We start from the raw sequence: 25,196 nt of genomic DNA on the forward strand, positions 1-25,196 counted from the left end.
TGTCAGTGGTCTAATGGCCTGGACTTTGAAGTGGTTGTGCAGATCAATTCTGAAACACCAACCCAAGTGTCACCAACTATAGCAGGGAAATAGTCTTCTTAGTGTATGTTTCACAGCACTCCTTTAACTACTTATATGGCTATTCCTCTTGACATTTAAACTGTTTTTTTAAAAAGTCATATACCTTATTCATTGTTTGTTGAAGAAAATTCACCGGATGAAGCAACACTATTAAATCTAATCAGTATCCAAAAAATTAAAATAAAATAAAATCAGTAAGAAAGCTGATCTCAGCAGGGATTGTGCAAAATTAATTTTGCTTGTGTCCTGTGGACAACTGTCATTCTTATCTAGCACTTTGGTAGTTCACGGGATCAAAGATCATAATTGTTTGTATAGATTTAACCTCACTGGTGGGAAGGGAAATGCTTGCTAGTAAGTGTGCATACAGTTGCCTCACAGAATCTTAGCTAAGATCAAAAGTAGATTTTATTCATTCATAAGTCAGTCCAATCCAGGCAATCCTGTGCACTGAGTTAGATGGCTATGAGCTGCTATGTGAGTTCTAGGAATCAAACTGAGGACTCCAGAAGACCAGCCACCTTTCCAGCCCCTCAAAGTCTTCTTATATAGAAAACAAACGAAGTCCAAGGAGGGAAAAGCCACAGGCTCAAGGTCAAAAGGCCTTTGCATTTTAAAATGTGCAATTGGCCCATACTATTTGACCAACATAGTATTCTTTCAAATACTAGAAAAAATATCAACATGCGATTTCATATAAAAATAAAACTGTCTTTCAGCTTTCCTTGGCAAACCACATATGGTCACACTGGAGCCATCCTTTGTGGAACTAAAAGGGAGTCCTCAAGGGTACACTTTCTCAGCGTCTCACAGTGCCCACCCCTACCTCCTATTCAGACTTCCTCCCCTCTCCATCTTTATTGATGTCTGCCTCTATACGCATCTATATTTTAAATATTGCTCAAACAGGTATCTCCATTCTTCTCACTTACTCAGCTTGCAGCATTTCCATGTATATAGAACTTGTGTAGAATTGGGAAACACAATCATGGCTGGAGAAAGAATGAGAAGAAAAAAGCCGGAAAGCCTTCACGGTGTAATAAATAAGATAAAGCCAGCCACAAGTTAGCAAGCGTTTAATTCTTAGTTTCCAAGAAGAAATCTCTCAATATGTCTAGTGTGGAAAGTTGTCACTGGTTGCAAAAACTACAGGGGAATAAAAAATGATCCCCCCCTTTTTTTCCTCCAAGAGGGGAAAAATGCCACTTGTCACAAAAAAGGTCTTAAACCAGAAATCTGCAATAAAGCTGTTGTAATAACAAGTTAGATTGCTTTCTTGATAATTATTAAGTAGAGGTCTACCAAATTTGACAACGCCATTATACAAAGCCCCCTTTCTTTTATTACCAGCATCATCTGTTAACTATAGTATTTTCAACCCAGATGTTCCCGAACAAAGGCTCTTAAGAATTAGAGTCCAGCTGTCTCTAACTACCCAGAGAGGAATAAATTGTCCCTGCCATTAAATCAGTCCCCTTGACTGGAAAGATTACTTGCTGGTGTGAATTAAGCATAGAAACCTGTCATGGAGTTTGCACCTTCCAGAATCCTTACAAAGTGGATACAAAGATGGGGTTTAGAGAAAAAGACTGACACCAGGAAAGTGGCAGAAAACAGAAAGAACAGCTTCGAAACTGTCTAAACCCACCAAGCCTTCTAAACCCAGTTCTGCCTAAGAGCACTAGCTCTCCTCCAGCTACCCAGAAGCCCAGAAACTTAGGGTAACTCCCATAATCACAGTAGGAGTGGTGCAGACACTGTATCCTGGAAAGTAAGGGGTTAGAGTAGGAAATAACCACATTTAACTTTCATCAGAAAGGAAGGGTTTCTGGAGAGAACATCTACCTAAAATATATATTTTTTTAAACAGCAAGATATGTTAATACTGAACACCAAGGAAATAGAAGTGATTTGGACAATTGGTGGAGATGATATTAGATTCCATTTCCTTGTAGTTTTGATAAGGATAGATAAGGCAGAACATGCCTACTATCAAATACAGGTACATCTATACATGTCCAGCACCCACACCAGCACGCGCGCGCATACACACACACACACACACACACACACACACACACACCAAGCACACTGCCTTTCTTCTCTAGGAGACCTAAGACACTTAAACTTCAAAATACTTTAATTCTTTGATGTGGGCAGTGAGAGCTTTTGTTGTTGTTGTTGTTAGTGCTAACAACCATCCTTTGGGGAAAGTTTTACTATCCTTCTTCCCCTGAAACACACACTATAGGGTGTGTGTTTACTCTGCACATCCAGCAACTAGGTAAGATCAGTTTCAACTAAATTCTTTGCCTGATGCTCCTGTCCAGAATTTCAAACCTTTATTAACCTCTACAATTTGGCATGTGGGTTTTAGTGGGGTTTATTTCCAGTGGTTTGTCTAACAGTTCAGAAAGAACTAACTGTCAGCATAGGAGGAAAAGCCCTTGGTCCTGTGTAGGCTGGTTTCCCCAGTGTAGGGGAATGTCAGGGCAGGCATTGAGATGGGAGGGGGTGGGTGGGAGTGGGGGCATCTTCATAGAAGTGGGGGGGGGATAAACTTTGAAATGTAAATACATAAAACATCCAATAAAATTTTTAAAAAAGATATATTTTTTTTAAAAAGAAAGAACTAGCTGTCACTTTCTCAGTTCCTGTAGTGGAAGTAATCAACAATGTTACACTCACATCGGATGTTCACATATGTTCAGCCCTGTTTACAAAATTTCCAATGTATGCAACCATTTCTGACAGGAAACAAAAAACATTAAGATATGATGTAAGTTTTTATATCAGTTCTAGCAAGCTTATCTAGTTAGCGCAAGCTTTTCTGAAATTGGGCTACATGAGTTTACCTTGGAACAAGTAGGCTTGTCTAGTCTCTTTCTGTTTCACACTGAGATTAGATCTTTTTAAAACAATCAATGGCATTAGAGAACTCAAGTGGGCACTGTGCAAGAGGCCCTTCTTTGCCTACACTGCACTAATTTTAACTTTCTTTTGGCTTCTTTTGAAAGATCTATCCATACAAAATGGCACAGAGAGTCCGATTTTTCTGAATCCCAGGCATACAGAAAGCTGCTGGATAAATGAGAAAATGTAGAGTCTCCCCTCCCCAGAATCTTCTTCATTGTCTGAAGCCAGTACAGCAACACCCCCACTTTGCAGCTGGGCTTGGGGGCTGAACTGCCCTTCAGCACAACCCACTGCATTTCCCCAAGTTACCCAAGCACTAACTGCTCAGCATCAAAGCTGAATCTTAACTGCTCCATCAGCTGCAGAGAGACAGAGAGACACATCGTATTTTAAACACACCTCCTCTTGTCCTAATCCCCCTCTGAGCTGTAAAACCTCATACAATTAAGCTTTTATATTTTGCAAGTGATGAAAGACTGACTAATAGGCTCGCTGTGAGACTCCAGACCTGGAACTCTGTGTTCTTGCCAACCTGATTGCTGAACCTGCTTTCTTTCAGGTCGTCCTACCCACCTTCTCCCACCCCCAACCTACCTGGGCCACCTTACCTTTGCCATCTCTTGCAATGAAACTGCTATCACTATTGCCTCCGAAAGCATTGCATGTCAAACTGTAGCTGGTGTGCCTCTTTCCCCCACCTACAGGGTTATTATCAGCAAATCTCAAAGGAATATTTGTGTTTTTAAAAAAAAACTGCCTATGGTAGTGTGAGGCCCAGCTTCTCTAATCTCTGGGGACTTTCCCTTTCCCCATCATCTGAACCCAAGCTTCATACAGGATCAGCTCTACAGAAAGGCACCTCCTCTGGGAATCTTTCCTTTGCCTATAGGAAGCCTCAAGAGCCCTAACACCTACATTGCAGTTGCACGTGTTCAGCAAGCATGTATGGGTGTTACAGCTCCCTGAGTATGGGTACGAGCTCCCTCAGCCCATGTGCAAACTCTGAAGACAGCACTAAAGGGGAAACAAATTCTTTACTTGGTGCTGAAAAGAATTGTCATCATATCAACTTTCCATGTTTAATAGTTAATTAAACCTTAAGGCAACGAAGATGACGCAGTGGTGAAAATTTTCCATTCCATTCCATTTCCACCTATTGATCTGTGACTAATAATAACTGGAGAATTTTCCTAAACAATAAAGTAAAAGAAACAGGAACTTCCAACATGTCTATTCCCTCCTGCCTTGCCTTGCCTTCCTTCCTTCCTTCCTTCCTTCCTTCCTTCCTTCCTTCCTTCCTTCCTTCTTTCCTGTTTATACTTGATGAGACTGGGGTGAGGGAAGCAGAGCAAGGAGTAGGGAAGATCAGTAATAAGCAGTGAGAGAAGGGGAACCTGAGGAGCCTCACAACTTGTACCACATCTAAGGCCAAACATCTAGTGCTAATACAGAATCTTAACTCAGCAAGTGGCTGACCTGAGCGTCTGACTTCAGTCCTTTTGTCACTTCATTCAACACGTTGGACAGTGTTGTGTTGTGTGAACTGCTCAAGAATGAGACCTTATAAGGGCAAATGTGGCTTCAAAACTCTAACCTTGCTGGAGGCTTGAGAGTAGCCATCTGCATTTTTTTACATACCCTTGCTGGGGAAGGAGGGGAAGAAAAAGGGGAGGAGGCAGGTGGTTGCTGGTAGTTTAGATCCCAAAGCTGATGCTGAGAAGGAAATTGATGCAAAAGCTCTGATCTTTTTTTCTTTTATTTTTCTGGTCTTTTTTTTTTAAACTTAAGCATATGTGACTATATAGAAATATGAGTGGTGGTACCTACCAGGGAAGAAGAGGGCATTAGATTCCCTGGAGCTGAACTTTACAGGTGGTTGTGAGCTACTCAAGTGAGCACTGAGATATGAACTCTGACCTTCTGCAAGAGCAGTAAGCACCCTCAGCCTAGCTGCTGAGCCACCTCTCTAGTTCCCAAATGCCCAGATCTTAACGTAAGCTTGCAAAATGCCAACCCACCTGTGAGTCTGTGTTTTGCCTGAGTAATGGGACGCAAAGCAGACTGCAGAGGCTATGAGACAGAGTGTGGGGTGGGGTACTGGAAGGATGGGGCAGCATCCTATCCTCAGATTTCAGACAAGGATCGCCTCACTTGTTCATTTAACAATGAATAAGTAGTGCACATTTTTAAGCCTTAGTCCAGATTTTAACATCTGGAAATGAATGTAGACATCATTTTATAAGTTTGCCAGAAAAATATTAATGAGCCAGCCTTTGACTGTCACCTACTCCAACCTGTTCCTAATTGCAGGAGACTGAAGGAGCCTCAGAACCCTGGTTCCGACCTTTGTTTTCCAATGGTGTTGGAAAGGTGCCCAGAGGTCATCTGAGTATCAAAATCTCAAGCTGTCTCTTGTGTACAGCATGAGATGTTTATACTATTCTGATACCCCGTGCCTTTCCAGTACAAACCACTCCATTGTTTGGGGTATATGGAAGACGATGCAGATGGGAGGTTAGGTAAGACCATGCAGTTTATCTAATTAGCATCTGGCTTGGGAACGATGTCCCGCCATTTTGTCACACATAAGGTAGAATCAAAAGGCTGCCACTATGGCTGGGATCTAATTCTGTACCCTGGAGACCCCTTCAGCTTGAAATTTTGAAGAAGTTCATCCTGGGGGCCTCTGCCTCTCCGGCACTGTCCCCACCCTTTCTGTTTTCTTCAGAGACGACCTTCAATTTCACCTGTGTACCTTCTCTTTTCATAGGACGACTGTGTTTAGCTTTTGAGAAAACTCCAAGTTCTCTTAAGCACCAATAGCACCTGCTGGGTGGCACACTGCCAGCCTAGGGGAAGAGCAAATTTATTTCTTTCCATGCTTTGCGACATCATTGGTTGCATATTGTTTTAGTGTGGTACATAATTATGGAAACTACTCTGAAAATCTGTATATTTTATCTGTGCTTTATTATACCCAGAATATTCCCCAATTCTTTTCCGTCTCCACAAACTGGCTTAAAATATATTTGGGCGTCCTTTATGTCATCTTGAAATTGAATAGCCAATTCTTACAGTAATGAAAATACTTACGCGGCAGCCTGGTGATATACAACACTACACTCTAATTACGGCTGCGCTTTAATTAACCTGAATTGAAGAGTGTTATCATTAAACTGCTGGTAACTTTGAGTTATGGCTTTTCTTTAATTTAAAGTAGAAAACACAGATAATTAAGCCTCAAGATAATCAAATGCTTGAAGAGAGCTTCAATGTTTTGGGTTGTTCCTAAATCTCATTAAATGTCCTTTCTTTATTGATTAGTTCCACCTCTGCCGAATTGCTGCATTAAAGGAATAATAGCACCAAGCTGAACACATTCTTACTCACATCAGAAGTTGCTTTTTTTTTCCCCCTTGCAGACACTTTACTGAACAAATACTAAATTCTCTGACAACAAGGTAGGTCTAAGATAGTTTTCCCCTCATTAGAACATGCCCTAAAGATGAGTATCAATCAAGGAAAATAACTCATATTTTACTAGTGTTGTGCCTGACACCCATGCTCAAGCTGTCTTGGCTCTCCTAGCTTCCCACCCTCTTCTTTCTGCACCTGGAAAAAGTCAACTCTTTTGAAGACTAATGGTGAGAACTGCTCCCCCTAGAGGCTGTAACTGGGATACACAGCCTCTGCATGACTGCAGACCCCTGAACTGGCATAGGTTAATGGAGACTCCCAAGGGTGGAAGCAGGTAGGGTTGACCAGGGCTGTTCGGGTCACTCCATCCTGGTTTAGGAGAAATCATATATAGCTCCTTCATTAAAACAAGTGGGAACCAGTGAGGGTTCGGCAGAAACATGGACCCTGTGTGGCCAACTCTGATTTTAAAGAAAGTATCCAGGTTTTGTTCTGTTTTGTTGAAGTACTGTGGCCCAGAAATACTGGTATAACTAGCCTTGAACAAATTAAACCATGCCAAATCCATGGGATCAGCGCACCCTATAAGTGTAGGGGGCACAGTCCTTGCCTCTAGTCAAGCCTAACAAACAACCCAAAAAACAAACAAGTAAAAAGCTGATTGCCCCCAACTCCCATCCCCTCATCCCCACCCCCCAGCCCCAGGCAAAGAAAGAGGAGGGTAGAGAGTCTGGAAGTGACAGAATGTACCAGAGAGTTTTCCTGCCAGGTTCAAGACTAGTTAAATCAGGACAATTAATGGCCAAGAAAGATCGGAAGCTCCCCCAGCATCCCTAAGAGGATAGGGTCCTACTCTGGGTACTGCCAACTCCGTCAGGATGCTTAAACCACTCCTGTACTGACCATAAAAGGCTTCAAGAGCCTTCTTTAAAAGCCAGCTTCTCTTCCCATTGGAAGTTCTGACTCCTCTAGACTTCCCATTGGAAGCAGGCTGAGTTAGGAAGGAAGGCAGCCTCCCAGCGTTTCTGAATGGTTAACTTCACCCTGAGGCAGAAAGGGAAATCATTCTCAGGGAGGGTGCTCAGGGGAGTTACAACAGGGCTTCCATTTCCAGAAAAGTACTCCTTCCGAATCAATTACCTGTTCACTTTTCCAGTCCATTTAGCATTTAAACTATCACTTAGAGACAGGGTGAGAAATTTCTGTAAACAACCAAACCATTTTGGAGTGCTTGGGGGTTTGGGCTCAGGGACTGGCAGAGAACACCTGCTGTGTTCTCTGACAGGAATCTCTCCATCCCCTCCTTCTGCACAGAGAACAGAACAAGAGTCCCACAGCCCCTAGCTTTTCTTACTATGAAGGGCTCTCAGGTTTGATTTAGCACCTTTAGACTTCCTGTTCTAGAATCCCAGATGGTAGGCTTGGCTGGTAAGAAGACAGCTTAAAGCCCTGACTCTTCTCCCTCAGCTCAGACCTACCTGTTTCTTCCCAGCTCTTATCAGTGAGAGCACTTATTGACCTTTGCTAAGGTGTCCTATACTAGTGGGTCAGGCTCAGAAGTCCACCACTTTCAGAGTTTCTGTTTTCAAAGGGAACATGCCCCTTGTTTGATTTTACTTCAGTACTACATGGCAAATCTGGGGTCCTATCATGCCTCTAGGTGGGCACCTAAAACTCTGGAGACCAGCTGCAGGTGCCCTAGGAACCACTGAAGGGTCTTACTATTATTTGAGTACAGAAGTAATCGAAAAGGCCTTTTCAAGGCCTCCCTCTGTGCACTTGAGAGCATAGTTCCTCAGTAAATAGCAAAAGCTCTTTGAATGTCTACAGACTTGATTAGAAGAGAACATTCATTTATCCTGGAACTGGCAAGATTTGCTTTTTGTGTCTATTAAAGGTAGTTAGGAGCTGAGGGTGAAGCCCTGAGTTCAATGCATAGTACCATAGACATATATACATACATACATACATACATACATACATACATACATACATACATGGATGAAATGAAACAAAGCAAAACCAGGGCCACACAAGTTTGTGCCACCTTTCAAAGGCTTCTATCTCATAGTGATGTTACTTCAGAAGTGCAGGCAAATTGCACACATTGTAAGTTTGTATAAATCGGGTTTCAAGATTTTCAGACCTAGAGGATAAATTGGAGCCAGCATAAAGCCCAAAGGCAGGAACCTTGTCAGGACAGGCTTTCTTGTCCACAGACAGGCAGGACTGAGCCCACAGGGACCCCTCAATGAGTGTCCTGTTTCTCTCCAGTGTGAGCAGAGGTGGGAGGCAGACCTTACAGACCCATTAAACATCCCCAAGGTCCAAACATCATCTGGTGAATGGTCACTTACTCACAAACAGTAGGGAAGGACAGACCCACGAAGGCACTGGAAAGATATTCTGTGTACATTTCATTGGAGACTCCTTCCAAGTAGTATTTCTGCCATGTATCTTCCTCAATCTAAGAAAAAAGCACACAAGAAGAGGGTTTAAAGTAAGTCAAACCAGAGGAGGAGCTGGAGTTACAGCCTTAGTTAAAGAAACAAATGCGGTAGTGGCACGGTAATCGTCGTGGTGGTAACCCTTCTCAGTAGCTGGGAACATCTCCATAGCACCTACCTGAAGCTAGCTTCCAGAGACCCCAAGGATAATTGTATTCAGGTAGATTTCAATCAAAGCACTGCCCTGCTTTTAAAATAAATTAATTAAGTGTGTGTGTGTGTGTGTGTGTGTGAGTGAGAGAGAGAGAGAGAGAGAGAGAGAGAGAGAGAGAGAGACCTCTTCTTGCCTGTGTCTCTGTGAGATTATATACATGTCTGCATGGGGGTATGTGTGTGACTATGTGTTTGTCTGTGTCTGTGTGAGTATGTGTCTGTGTAAGAATATGAACATGGGTGTATGGGTATGTGTCTGTCTGTCTGTCTGTGTGAGAATACAGTCATGGGAGTATGTGTGTGTCACTGTGTGTATGTCTTTTTGTCTATGTGTGAGTATGGCCATATGCATATGTGGGTCTTTATACAGAAGAAGGTGTCAGATACTGCTGGGCTGGAGTTACAGACATTTGCAGACTACACAGCTTGTTATTTGAGTCTTAGATCCAAACTCTTGTCCTCATGATTTCATAGCAAACACTCTTAATGACCAAGGGAGTTCTCTAAGCCCTTGCTTTGCTTTCAACCTGCGTGATTTCTAAGGTTATAAGGACATGGTACCCCTCCACAATGATGGACAAATTGTCAACTGACACAAATTTCTGGAAAACAACTTTGCAGGCATTTTCAAAATTCATGGAACCATATAGTCTTTTATGCAGGTCTCCCATCTCAAATATCTACGATAAAGAGACAAGTTATCTAAACAAGTAAGATAAAGCTGGAGTTGTAGGTTTGTGCCACTCATGAAACATGTTTCTACATCATAAGCACATAAGCACACCATTCCTACTCATGGAATATTACAAATCACCACTACATAACACACCATTCCTACTCATGAAATATTACAAATCACCACAGGTCATGAGAAAATTTAAGAATCAATGAGACATTGCAATGACTTTTTATCTGCTTTTTGTTTGTTTTTTCTGTATAGGTGTGTGTGAGAGAATGTCACATGGACGTGGGTACCATTGGAAGCCAAAAGAAGACACCACATCTGCTGGAGTTACAGGTAGTTGTGAGCTACACAGTGCGGGCACTGAGAACCAAACTCAAAACTTATGAAAGGGCAGTGAGTGCTCTTAACGGCAGTCATCCGCCCCACTGTGATTTTATTTTTAAAAGTTATGTCTGGTTTTATATTTACAGGGCTATATGAAAAAGTCTAGAAATATAGCAGAACGGTAGCAACTCTTTTTGAGTGGCAGAATACTAGTTTTTAAAATAGATTGTTTATTGTCTGAAGACTTTCACACGCATGCATGTACATGAGCACATACATAAGTAGGCAATACTTATGCACACATATGCACACATACAATGCATTACATTTCATCTACAGATTTCTTCTTTGGGAAAAATTTTTCCTCACCCTAATAAGAATATCACAATAAGCAAAATATAGTTGCAAAGGGGTTGTGCCCAAAACTTCATTACAAAGCATGTTTTTTTATTTTTTCTAAATAATAAAGTCTAGCTGGGTTTCCCAATAACTGTCTAAGAAGTGATTACAGTGCAGTCAGTCTTTGGAAACAAGGCCTGAACTACATTGTGCACTGAAGAATCTCAGTGACCTCCTTGGCTTGCTCTGACTTACAGATTCCCAGGCTTCACTTCCTATGATGACTTAAATAATAAGAGGACAACAGGAAGCGGTTTTATCCACGGGAAGTTGCTCTTAACAGCTTGTTGTTCTCTTTTTGGACTGTGAGGAATCCTGGCTATGGCTGATCTGTCAGTTAACTTTGAGAACTGAAACACAGGGATGTGAAGGAGATGTGGGAAGCCTGGGAAAAAGCAGAGGCTTCAACCATATGGTTATACCCTGGCTGGCAAAATCCAGAATAAAAACTCAGGAAGTGAATGGGATGCTCCCTCCCTCTGTGCTGTTCACTGGCTTCATGCTCAGCCTGAACAATTAGGCCACAAGTTAACCTCTTTGGAAGGACCTGCTTCTGTCCACCTCTAAGTCAAGTGTTAGCCACACAGAGCTTTGTGGAAAAATAGCTTACCCAAAGGTATAAGAGCTCTACCTATTTAAAAAAAAACATTTTAATTAAAGCATTTTTGTCATTTAATATCTCTTCTCAGTTCTTTGAGAATTTCATACAATGTATTTTTAGCGTAATCAAGCCCCTCCACCAAGTCTTACCAGATCCACCCCTCCTATCTACCTAACTTTGTTTCTTCTTTTTCCTTTTTTAAAACTCATCAAGTCTAATTTGTGCTGCCCATTTACTCTCGGATGTGTGTTTATCTACTGGAGGAAGGTTGACCTACCAAGAGCCACGCCTGGTAGTACGTGTACCTGGTAGTTGACCTGGTAGCCACATATTAATGAAGACTGATGCTCCCTCTCCCAACAGGACACTATCAATTGTCCATATCTCCTTATCTAGGGATGCAACCTTTCCCACCTCCTGGCTTAATGCTGGGATTTTGTCTGGCATGTACTGGTAAGGCTCTCTAATAACGTATCAGACATTTATGTCTAATTTAAATATTGCAAGTGATTGTCCAAAATACTGACAATATAAACCTTATCTTAACATTACTGGTACTTTTCAATTAATATGGGTTTCATATTGATCTCTTAATTATAGTCATTGTTTGCATGCCTCTGTGTACAATGGATTAACAGTTAATCAATAAATTTGGTAAATAAGTAGAAACAGATTCTTCATTGAGTAACAATATTGTTATGCTTTTGTTAAACTTAGCAAAATATTTCATTGATTCATTCGCCTAGTAAATACTTACTGAGTATGCTCTGTATTGTAAGACTTATTCTAGAGGCTGATTAGATCTGATTTTGAACTGGTGTTCATTTTCCCACAATTTTTCCTCAAACCGGAGAAAGCACTATGTTGTCCGTCTCGGATATAAGCAACCATCCTACTAGATGCATCTGACTCTCAACAATTCTCCTTGCCTCTTTCCACAAAACTTTGTCCCTGTGGCAAATGTGCAGTGTTTGTAGATTGAAAGCCAAACAACTGAGAAAAACCTTCAAAACATTCTATAAGACAAGAATCCCTCTTCTACATCTAAATTCTCAGATTGTATCTACAAGGCTGAACACAGTAGCATCATATCAACTGTACAAATGGTAAGGAGTTTAAAATTCATTCCTGGGTTGGGGATTTGGCTCAGTGGTAGAGCACTTGCCTAGCAAGCGTAAGGTCCTGGGTTCGGTCCCCAGCTCCAAAAAAAAAAAAAAAAAAAATCATTCCTGACTCTTTAAGACCTTCATATCTTTGAAGCTATTTGCATATGTACAGCCTACAATGTTCTTTAAGATTTCTAATCAAGGCATTACACACATAGACACACACACACTATATCACTACTAATTTAATTATACTAATATCTTTTCAAAAAGACATATAGTTAGTGAGTAGGGATGTAAACTAGAGCAGTTTGGGAAACAGTGGAAAAGTTATTGTGTTCCATATATAATTGCTATACAAGCAGAAAGTCCCACTCCTGAATAACTAGAGAAAATGGGAAGGGATCAGAACAACATTATGTATGACAGCTTAGAGTCTGAAGGGACCCAACTCTCTATGGAAGGGTGTGCAGACCCACAAAGGCATGTTGTTCAGCCTTCTCAAGAAAAGAAATTTTGGCACATGCTATAGTATGGATAAACCATGACAACATATGTTAAAATAGATCACAGTCACAAAAGACAAAATATTGGTGGCGGGGTCCAGTTACTTGAGATCCATGCCTGAAATTCATGGAAGCAGATGTACAAAGGGCACTGCTGAGGTGGGGGAAAATCATTGCTGTTACGGCACAAAGTGTCAATTTTTCAAGATGAGAATTCTGAAGATGGAAGGTAGTGTCAGTTACATAGCTGCTAATGTACTTCATGCCAATGAATTATATACTTCTGATTATAACTGATGCTAATACTCTTTAATGCCCAAACATAAGGGTGTAAAACCATGCTAAAGAAAAAACATGAAGATGGGATCCTATCACAAGAGCCAGGGTTGGGAACCAGCCCTGTTGGTGTTAGGATCTCGCTCTTCCTTGATTCCTCAGGCCTTGCAATCTCCATTGAAAGAATCCAGAGGAGGCATACCAGGTGCTGTGCAAAGGACAGGTAGAGTTGATTAGAGAGCAAAAGCCAAGTGCTAATAAGTCCAAAGGAACCACTGTGTTCATCTGCAGCCTAGGAAGGCTACATGCTGTTTCTAAAGAGCTTTCTTCTGCTCCTGTGATTGGCAGGACCATGTGGATTAGCTTAGACAGAATGCATAGTAAGTATGCTGCCTTGTCTTTTACCAGAATGCCTCCTCTGACTAGACCTAGGCAGGTCAGAACATTGTTTCACTAAGTCTTCCCCAAAATCAAACTTAAATTCCACTTAGTACTATTTTGAGTTTGCTATGAAACTAAGTATAATCTTTAACTTAAATTTCTGACATCCCTGCCTCTACCTCCCAAGTGATAGAATGATAAGAATGTATCATATCCAGTTTATTGGGCTGTTGCATGCTAAAGGTGGAACACTGCTATCTAAACCCTCAACCAACTGTGCTACATCCCAAACTCAGACCATATTCTTTGATCAATAATCAAAGTCTTGCCCTTACAGTTTCTGGTTTTCTAACCTGTTAAGTAAGATGAAAAGGCCCAGCTGTCTCTGTGACAAACAATTCTGCTAATATCTGACTTCATAATGCTGTGCCATTATATTATATCCCAATCTAGGGAAATGCAACGTCACTCTTCCTGACCTGTATCAGGGCTTAAACCTTGACTGTGGAGGTTCTGTGTAGCAGGAATTGCTGTATCAGCTATTTTTGCTATCATAGCACTTGGTTGAATTTCTCCACCAGAGTTGACAATTTTGCTTTTGGCCTGATCTCAGTTTTGCCTTCCTTTAAGAGAGACCTATGCTAAGAAATGGAAACCTATGCCATTGCCTGCTGGCATGAGGTGATTTACGTCATCAGTTACGTCTAGGGGTGGGGCTTATGATCTTTGCCTTTATAAGCCTGCTGCTTTGCAATAAAGTTGATCCTTGATCAGATTTTCTTCTTGGTTCCATTCTCCTCGCATCCTTGTCCTTTAATTCCTAGACCCCCCATTTGAGGTACCTACATTGACTAGTTGTTGAGGGTCGACTACACTTGACATTTTATTATGATTTGGCTTCCTAAGTTAAGCATGTGAACAAGGCATGTGAATAAATATTCACACCCCTCTTATCTTTATCAGTGGAACCACTGATAAAAAGATGTTAATGTTAAATAGGTGTTGAATTTTAAAACTGTCTAACAGAGAGAGAGAGACAGACAGACAGACAAAGATGATAGATAGATAGATAGATAGATAGATAGATAGATAGATAGATAGATGGCGAGCATAAAGCAATTTAGAGAGAGTTGAGGTAGCTGTTGTCATTCTGAGACACACCTAGTCATAAAACCAGTTAGTAGCACAAACAGGATTTAGAGTTCATATCCTGAACTACAAATGTCTCTGGCTAAGTGAGAATATGGTAGGTGCCCAAAGAGGTTGGATATGGACAGAAAGGGTTTGTTATATACAAGTACCCAATGCAGGAACAGCAACCTAGCGCTTCATCAAGGACTCGGGAACTCAACAGTGAACTGCCCAGTATGGGCAGCCAGCAAGAACCACTGGTGTTGAGTTCAGCTGTAAAGGGAGTGCAGAGCAAAACTCATCATTTCTATTATATGAAGTAGCACTGTCCCAGTCTACAACTTCTTTCCGTAAATAGTACATGCTGTGCCTCGCATTTGTATCGTCAACGTATTTTTAACTGTAATGGGAAGACACATTTCCTAGCAGAAAAAAATGAAGGAATGGGACCAAAACGACTTAAGGAAAGGTGCCAAAATTAATTTTCCAGCCATTCAGCAATCAGTCAAAGGCAAAGCTTTTCCTGAGGCAGCAATTTATCCCCTGGCTGTCATGTCAAATGCCAGCTGTCTCAGAAGAGCTCCTAGCAAGATGAGCAGGTGATGTGCTGTGGGGCCATATTCATCAAACATGCACAGAACCTTCGGTGAGAAAAGAGAATCAGCCACTGGGTAGCTTGTCTACACCTCTTATGGTTTTATTTATCTACCCTTCATGATCTAATTTTTCAACCAGTCCAGTTGAACCTCCCAAGCAAATGGTTTTACACCAACCCATGGGCAGACAGCTTCGCCATCAATGTACCTTCCATCCACAGCCATAAGCCTTGGCTCTCTGCAAACTTCCTCCTTCCTGATCCTAGGTTTTGCATGTGTTGCTAATGATAGTTTGGGAATGACACCTCTTATTTTTTTGTGCTTCCCCTGATTAGAAAGAAACTGTGTTTCTCTAATGCTAACAGCCTGGTAAATGTGAACAATTCAGCCTTCCTGGCTGGGTCTGTAACAGCCACAGTGATTTCTGTTGCCAGTGAATAACTGTGTAGATTAGAGCCAAACGATTTTATAAAAAAAAAAATCCATCCGTACTTCAGTAGTCGTACAAATGACCCTGAAGGTTATCAAACACCCATCCTTATTTAATTGAAAATAAGTGCACTGCCTTAGTTCAAAATAGATGCTATTTTATATACCTAAAAATAAAGAACTGAAAGAGAATTATAGAGACTAATGCTCATTATCCTAATAGCTTCCATAAGATGAGATAAGCTGTAACATCTACACACTAATATTGCCCACCATGGGGTGATAGGGGTCATGTACCAAGTCTCCACTTATCGTTTTCCAAAGTCTATCTGAACTCTAGGTGAATACTCATTCCCTGGTAAAATGCCATTTTAAACCATAGAAATATATAATCAAAACAAGTTAGTTACATATAAATGAATACTTGCACACAGAAATTATACAGTATGCTATCCCTGTCCTTTTACACTGTGGTATTCTACAACAATGTGGTGACATGAACTGACCAACACTATCTTAGATCCCCTAAAAACATATTTATTCTGACATAAAAGAAATAGCATCTACAGAACATGTCAAGCATTTTACTACAATAATAAACATGAAATCAGAATTTATGGGCTCTTGGCTGACTTGTGTGTGGAGTTGTTACTAAAATGAGTGGAGTCATTTATACTCATTCCTCAACAGAGTGTTGTCCCTGGAGAATGGTTGATGGGAGTTCTGCATGCTCTCGATTCTAGCTGGAAACAACATATTCTCTTCTCCTCTGTTTTCCTCTGTGTTCATAGCCCACAAACATATCACAGTGTTGATCAAAGAGGCATGTAGATATTTCATCTCCACCCCTCCTAGCTCCAGCACAATCACAGATCCTTAAAGCAACTCACAGAATTAAAAAGCCAAATGAGAGAATAGTTAGGACCACAGGGTGCCGACTCACAAAACAGCTGCCTGTGTAGCTTTGTAGGTGGATATGCTGGCGGTGAAGTGAGAGCCAGAGAGGGGGAAAGTAGAGGCAAACGATAATTTGCCTATTGCAGTGAATTAATTAAACCACATGCATGAGCATCTCACCTACCCCCCAAAAAAGCTCTCTAGATTGAAGAATGAAACACAAACACACGTCAGCTCATTTTGATATGCCTTGACTAGCTCAATGGTTGGGCACTTCTAAAACTCCTGTGGCTAGCACATGCTTCCCTCTGGCATTCCTGGCTTACCACCTTCTAAATCTATATTTTATCTTCTGGGCAGTGTCCTGTAGGGCCACATTCTCTTTCCACCTACATCGTAGGATACTTTCTCTCTGACAGTTCTTAAATCTGATCCTTCTCCCTTCCAGTCATGGAAATCCCCCCACCCCAACCCCCAACCCACTGCCCCGTCTGTCCCTTGCCAGAGCAATTTCAAAGTCCTGCCCCAATGGTTGTATAGCAATTCTTTATTATTAATCTAAGCCAGCCTGGGGCAGGGACCCTCAGGTCTGAAAGCATGACTTTTAGGAGCCAAAATATTACAAAGCATTAAAACTAATTCCCAACATTTGCCTTTCTGGAATGTTCTTCTTTTCTGGCCAAATGTCCTATCAGCATCGTACTTCTTGGATGGTGATAGGGTCAGCAGGCTTTCTGGGAATGATACTGGATTTCAGGGTCTTCATTACAATTTGGCATTCTGTTGTTATGGTCTATTTCAGGGCACCATTTTCAGAATGAGGGGACAGAATGAAAGAATCTTAGGTTTTTCCAGAGGCTTCAGAGTGATGCAAATTGAAACATATTATTTGAGATTTGATGGAATGCCGGGTAAGGGTAAGTGGTTGCTTTGACCTCAAATGAGTAAATACAGAACCTCAAAGATTAATAAAAGGTAGACTTGGGCCAGCTTTTGTTATTCTCGGATAAAGTAAGGGTTTGATGTTATTGTTGTTGTTGTTAGACATTATAGAGAAAAAAATCAACCCATATAAGACATTCAGAGAAAAATTAACATATCATACCACATTCAAATGTATTTCAATACATGTTATTTCTCCCCTATTTTGTTGCTGCAGCATAGACTATTTCTGGAGAGGCATTAAGTGCCAAAGGATTTGAAGGTAAAAGAAGGTTTAACAGAAATAGCGACATGGAACTTTTTCAAAAGAATAACTATGTAGAAATTATTTAAGATAACTATTATCTCTATGACAGGAAGCTGGTACTGTTTCTGGTATGTAGGATTTTCCTTCTCTCTTGTTTTTCTCTTCAACATAGAAAAGGTGCTTTTGTTTAAGACATGTCAAACTGTTTTAAAGGTTGGCCTATTCACCCTTTGCCCAAGTAGGAATTTTGTTTTACAATCTTGCTAACAGTTCATAACATCTTCACTTCTGCTACAAATAGTAATATTCTTAAAATAGCACCCAAAATCCCTCTCACTAGGTTAGAGGAGCAGGAAGTGAACATTCCCAGGAATTGTTGCCCCTGCCCCCCATCTCCAGCCCTAACCCCGATATTTAAGCCTGGTACCCAGGATTTTCCAAGGAGCCATTCTCAACACATCTGATGGGAAGGAAGGAAGCAGGGCTTTGTATTGATTTCTGCTGTGTGTTATTTTTAGGTCCAAATGTTTGAAATTTTTAGTAAAAGTAAATTACAATAGGAAAGAAATGAGAAGGTAAAACATAGCAAGTATGGGGCCAAAATTTTAAGACACTGGATCCAACTAATATAAAATCTATCAGTCAAAATGTTTCAAGATTCACAGTTTATTTTCTGTTTCTTATCTCCTGTCAAGTGAGCTACAAATATCTAATAGCATTTGTCTATGGACTATAGACTGTATCTGAAACTCCACTGGCCTGTAATATTGCCTGTTCTTATCTTAGACTCTTTAGGTACCATATACAACTTCCCTGAAGTTTCCAAAGAAGGAGTATTACTTTCAACTGAGATAGACTACAAGGTGAACTAGACAGAACTTACTACAGGTTATTGCCTGGAACTAAGGTAAATGGTGAGAAAATTTTATGGTATACTCAACAAGAATGTAGGCTCTTTGGATGAGAATATTTTTATCTGAGCCTTTACTACCTGGAACCTGGCATGGTACATAGTCATAGTTTGGTGATATTTTTGAATGAATAAAAAAAAATGTGGAGCGTTGGATTTAATAAAACAAAATAACTTTTTATTTAAATTTCAAACTTTTTGTAAAATGTTTCTTAGCATATTTAACTACTATTATAAACTATAAATCTCAAAAGGAGAAGTGTTACTGACAGTCACAGGACCCTCTATTTTACAGAGTAGAGGCCATGGACATGGAAAATGCTAAGCTAAATGCTTCCTTGCTCAGATTCCCACCCTGGCAGGGCTGTTTCTGTCAATCTTCTATCAGAACTACACATCTCTTGGAAGCTGTTTTTCATCCCCAATCTTCAACCTTTCCCATTGAATTATAGGCCACCTGATTTCTCTCATGTCCACAGTCTGAAGTGTTTCACCTGCTTTATGGATAGTCACCTAACTATCCATAAACAAGTCATGCCCAAACAAGTCATGAGCACTAGACAATCTATATCCAATACATGGGATAGTAACTGGCACATAGCAGGTGCTAAAGCTATACTAATTGGCATCAGTTACTCTCAGACCATGGGATCCATCAGACCAGAATGGCAATGAAGTGTAATACAAGCACACAGCTCTCCCTTGTTAGATAGTTCTTTACAGAAGGGGAAAGCGGTCTTATTGACCCTGTCCTCTATTAGTAGGACAAGTAGCATGCTAGTCTGCAGCTAGGAAGTGCTCAGTCAGTATGTATTGAGTTGATGTAAGCATAAGAAAACCAGAGAAGGAGACAGAGAGTAGCAGACACATTTTTTTCCAGACGTCTAAGCATAAGCAAGCATGGATAACTTTGAATTGTTTAGTGTTGGAGCATGAAATGAATCAATTTTTGGCCTCTTGATGCTGAAAAAGCCTACAGTCTTAGGCTCTAGCAAGGAGGTATGAATAAATGGGTAATTGTCAAACTTCCTAAGAAACTTCTTACTATGAGCAATTATTTTTTGGGAAATGTTGTCATTGTATAACATCTTGGGCTACTTAGCAGGTAGCTTATGGTTTTCTAAATCCTAAGATCCAGTAATTTAGTGGCTTGGGCTTGAGAGAAGGATGTTCAAGAACAGGTGCTTTAACTGCCCTTCTATCTGTGTCCCACTTTAGCCCTTTGGAGTGAAGTCCCCATCTCTTTACCCGAGTCATCAAGGGACTATCCCCCTCTTTACCTTCTCACTGTTTAGATTCCAATGTCTACTCAAGCAGTAATCAATAGCAATAGACTGAGCTGAGATGAAACTATATTTGGCAATGTCATTACTCCTAAGTTCCGATAATGAGTGTGCTCTTCCCTCTATGTATTTTTAAAACAACAACAACAACAACAACAATGACTTGGAAAAGAGGGAGTTAGATAGAATACCTGAATTGCAATTATTGTCTTAAGTCTATGCTTTTGTGTGTTATCTACATGTTGCTGGTGAACATATACACATGTAGAGAGGCATTGTGTATGCTGTGCATGTAGAGCTCAGAGATGGTGAAAGGTGTATTCTATGTCAGTCTCCACCCTATTTTTTGAGTCAAAAATCTCTCCCTGAACCTGGTGTTCATCAATTTGGATAGGCTGACTGGCCAGTGAGCTCCAAGGATTTTCTTATATCTACACCTCTACCACTAAGGTTACAAGTGCTCATGGTCACACCTGGCTGTATTTATGTGTATCTATGTGTGGCTATTTATTAACATGAGTGTTGGAAATTATATCTTTGGTCTTTATGCTTATGTGCAAAGCATACTATTGAATGAGATATTTCCCCAATCCTGTGAACTTACTTTTGGTTGCACAAACATTTAGTGTGCTGCCTAGGTCTTTGAGGAATCTTTTAATAATTTAGGCACATTGATGAAAATCGACTGCAATTAACAACAATTTCTTAGCAATGGGTACAACTGATATTATACTTCAAATAGCCTCAGAGACAACCTTTCACCAAGTCCAGTACTTCCTAAACTCTGATGAGTATTGCTCAAGGAGACTTGATAGAATGTAGCTACAAATGTCGCTCACATTCCTGAGGGAAGCTCCTGGTTGATGCTGAAGCATATGGAAGACATGTTAAATGGCAAAATGTTGTTCCCATAGGCAGGGAAGAACAAAGAACCAGGAATCTCCAGTATGCCTTTGTGGACTAGAAATCAGAGAAGCTCCACTGCAGCCTAAAGGGTGTGAGTTAAAGACAGGAAAAAATGATGGTCATAAAATATGATTGGAGGCAGTTATGGAGGAAGCTTGTACAGAATCAGGCACAAGATGGGCCTCCAAGTGTTTGGGTTGTTGTGGTAATTAGTCTAAACACTATTTCCAGGGTCCAGATTCATCTAGTTAGTCTCTGGTCATTGATCCGATGACCTCACTAATAGCTCAATCTCCATCTGTATATATGCTGCACAGATTCAATAGCAATATAGATGTCTATATTTAATTCAATTAAAAATAAAGTTTCAGGAAATGGCCCTGATTTGCATCCCTAATTTCTATTCAACCTTCCCATTTTAGGACACAGTGTTGACTGTGAGGACTAAAATGCTTGCCAACCTAGTCCCATTTTAGTGACAGCAGAATTCTGGATACTTATGTCTCCTATCGCTGTACAATATGGCCCAATAAAGTCGAGCCAAAGAGACTAGATTTCATTTCAGAGCAAAGGGTTTGGTCGTAAAGTTTTGCTTTCTGGCTGAACAGAGCCATTGCAGCCCCAAGCATAAATTTGTGCTGGTTTTAGGCATCAGGGTGATTGGGAAGCCAAATGGGTTATTTGTGAGCCAGGTATCAAAGGCAGAGTCACCGGTTTATTGTATACTCATTGTTATCTGGACAATCTCTTGCTAGTTAGAGAATATTTTTACAGGAAGTTAGAAGTGACTACTATGCAGTTTCCTAGAGTAGGTTTCCAGCCTCATCACAAAGCCATCTAATTCAGAGAGTAGAAATAGGCGTTATACAAATTACTGAGGTATTTAGCTAGGTTTAGCAATTTTCTTTTGGGAGCAGGATAGTCACAATTCCGAGTACCCACTGATTAGAGTAATGGAAGAGGGAAGAGTCTATGCCTGGGAAAACCCTGGCTTCAAATCCCAGCCTCACTGTCCCTCAGCCAAATTGCATAACCTTGCTTACCTGAAAAATGCGAGTAGCACTAGTACTTGCCTCTAGGAAGGTGGTTCAAACAGGATGATATGTATAGAGCCACAGGGCCTGGCAAGTGCACATGGCAGAGACACACTGTGTCATTTAGTGAGTGTCACTTCATAGATGTTCTATAAATGTCAGTGGCCATTGTGGGTGATAAGTAATAGTAATGGTGGTGATGTTGGTGGTGATGGGATTATGAAGATGTTTCTAGTGTTTAAATGTAAGCCAGTGAGGTGCTGGGCCTGTGATTCATGACTTTCCATTACTTAGCTGCGGCTAGGAAGGGCAGGAATATTTCTGATCATTGACTGGTCCTATGGATTAAGGAGAAACACATTAGAACTCTGCAGAGGTGCTTCCAACCCTCCATAGACTTTCCTAATGGCCCTGAGAACACATGATGTTGAGAGAGGAGTTAGGGAAAGATGACAGATGGTCTCCCAAAACAGGAGACAGTGTGTGTGTGTGTGTGTGTGTGTGTGTGTGTGTGTGTGTGTGTGTGTGTGTGGCCCCATTAAGATGATTCAGGATGGCCTAACCTAGTGTTCTCTGCTATGAGCAGTAACCAGAGAAGGCTGGCCTAGACTTCCAAAGGAAACATGGAGATAACAAGTCCTTGATGGCCAGAATAAAATAGAACAAATCCGGGCTTAGCTATGATGCTTGCCCTCACTCTCAATAGGTGCTTCCTCTGCTCCATTTTTATCTCTCATATCTCTATTCAGTGGCCTTAGCCCTTACATCCAGCTTTACTTCCTGGGCTCATGTTGAACTGAAACCCAGTGACTTTTCACCTCATATGAATGAAATAAATCAGCAAATTACCAAACATTGTGGGTATGGGTATGTCCCTGTGTAGGTATGTTATATATATATATATATATATATATATATATATATATATGAATATGCATACATATACATATATGTGTATATGTATATATATGCATATGTGTAGATAGGTGGATAGGTACCTATAATTGTGCGTGTACAAGCATGTGGAGACAAAGGGATAATCTTGGACATTGTTACTCAGATTTCATCTACATTCTTTTGAGGCATGATTTCTCAATGACTTGGGACTCACCAAGCATCTAGACTAGCTGGCCCCCAACTCCCAGCGTCTCCACTTCCCCAGAAATGTGGCTGCAAAACATGTGCTACCATGTGTCTGCCCCTAGTTCCTTTCACATACATACTTCCTGCAAATATGTTTTTGCACTTGAGAGCACAGTGCCTGAGAAAGCCAGAAGAGAGCACTGGACTTCCAGGACCGGAGTTACAGACAGTTGTGAACCACCACACAGGTGCTGGGGACTGAACCCAGGTCCTCTGGAAGAGCAACCGGCACTCTGAAATGCTGAGCCATCTCTCCCGCTTCTATTTTCCTTTTATAAAATCTTGATTCTAGGGATTAGAACCAGGTACTCATCCTTTTACTTACTTAACTATCTCCTGTGTCCTCATACACTATTATTATTTTTTTAAGTCATGGTTGGCTGCATTTTGAGGAAAGGCTTAATATGCCTAGAAAACTGCCACACTGGCCTGCATTCATGAGATGGGGCTTGGGGGAGCTCACAATGGTCCTATCCGGCAAGGAGGGTTCGTTTTATCCCCAAGGCTTGCTGTACCCATAAGCACATTCAAGTGGATATTACACTTCAATGATGGGGTAAGGCATGGGAGATCACACCTATCTCTCTGACTCCTGGACAGGTGTCTCATACATACATACATATTTTCCCTGCCAGTGGCTGCACCTGCTGGATAGGTTCTTGTCAACATAAAAGAAGGACACTCAGCAAATCTCCACTGGTTCAGAGACCTGGAGGAAGACCAACAGACACACCTTGATTTTACCAAATTAGTACACAGATAAAATCATGAACCCTTCAGGAGGTTGGAGACTGACAGAAAGGGGTTTGGGGGACTGGAATTGTTTAGGCTGATGAGCCATGCTGCTGGCTGAGAAAATGCACTCAGTCAGAAAATTCTTCAAGTCTGTTTTTTCCCACAAAGAGTTTAAGGAACCGCACTCAATATCAGTCATTCACAAAAATGGTGGCGACACAAAACTGTAAGCATTATAGGTAGAGATGTTTTGTGCCACCTGGGAGTATAGTTAGCTATCAGGCTTTGTCCATTATCTTTTCCCAGCAGTGACTCAATGCTAATCTAGTCTCTAGTCTTATTGAAAGAACAAATCTAAACAGGATTTGTTACCTGCTCTCAAGAAGGAGAGAGTTTATGGACCAGGGGTTAAGTAAGAGTTTTTATACATTGCTAATTTTCTACCAACCTTAAGCTTCTCCTTTTATTTTTCTGGACAGGTAAGGATTAGAAATAGAAGAGGCCACTCAAAACCTCACAGAAAAAAAAATATCACATCCTAAATTGGTCTGGCTACCTTTTCCACCTTGCCTATCTGCTTATCCAGTGTAAAACATCCAAGAGGCCCACACTTCACAGACACATATGAATAAAAAGGCTGTGGGTTGCAGTGGTAAACTTGGATACCACTCTGATCCACAACTACATACGCATAGAGAAACAGATATATATGGACAGAGACCCACGGATGATCACAGTTCAGATGGATACCTAATTCCATTCTAAAAAGAGTGCCAAGTCTCTTCCTTTCCTAGATCTTTCCTTGCTAATCTAATACAGGGAAATGGAAAATACCAATATATAATGGAACTGGCATTCCTATTGGCAAACAAATGTTATCTGAAACAGGAAAGTAAAGCATTAAAACCCTTAGGAAAGGAAAACAAAAGGAAATGAAAAGGAGTGGACCCACTGTCCTAAAGATAAATGCTATAAACGTGGAAGCTAAGAATAAATAGAGATGTGTGCATGAGGACATGTTGATTGTGTGAAATATCACCCCAGTCTCATGTTGATGAACCCCTAGATCTTAGCTGCTGAGGATGTTTTGTAAGGTTGTCAAAACCTTGAGCTGTGAGACCTATCTGAAGAGGCATGTCATTGGGTGTCTGTACCCTCAGAGTTTGAATTGCCTTCAGATCAGTCCAGTGGATACCAGGGAATGCAATGCAAGTGCATTGTTGGCTTGGTGATATTTCCAAATGTAGTCTTTTTCCTTAGCCTCCTTGTTCTTATGTATTGTACAGAGTCTTGACATAGCTGCTAAAGTGATCTGTCCAGGATTTATCACATTTAGTTCAGGTACACTGTGCTTCCTACATCTTACCCAAAACTAGGAACTCGTCTGTCCCCTTAGAGCTGTTCTTGCTTGTCCTGTACATGTCTCTTTCTATTGCCATCTAGCATGTCAATAATCATTCTCTTTGGGGAACCCTTGAACTAATCTACCCTTTATCAGAGGCTATGAATGTCAAAACTTGACAAGTTTTCTGGACAGATGGCAGCAAGACAGCTCCTGGTAGAACTATGTGAGATGGCTATTTCAACTGCG

The 25,196-nt window shown here is 40.9% G+C and overlaps 1 protein-coding gene across 39 annotated transcripts in view; it reads right to left on the reverse strand.

The window, feature by feature from the left end:
- The window catches only part of Kcnma1 (potassium calcium-activated channel subfamily M alpha 1), a 694,984-nt gene that overhangs the window by 152,962 nt on the left and 516,826 nt on the right, over positions 1-25,196 (reverse strand). For all 39 annotated transcript variants that reach the window (XM_032917294.1, XM_032917321.1, XM_032917309.1 and 36 more), the window contains exon 15: positions 8,772-8,881. In XM_032917294.1, coding sequence (XP_032773185.1) covers positions 8,772-8,881 — 110 coding nt within the window. The remainder of the gene's footprint in view (positions 1-8,771; positions 8,882-25,196) is intronic.

The sequence above is a fragment of the Rattus rattus genome, chromosome 12 (assembly GCF_011064425.1).
Source record: "Rattus rattus isolate New Zealand chromosome 12, Rrattus_CSIRO_v1, whole genome shotgun sequence".
NCBI lineage: Eukaryota > Metazoa > Chordata > Mammalia > Rodentia > Muridae > Rattus > Rattus rattus.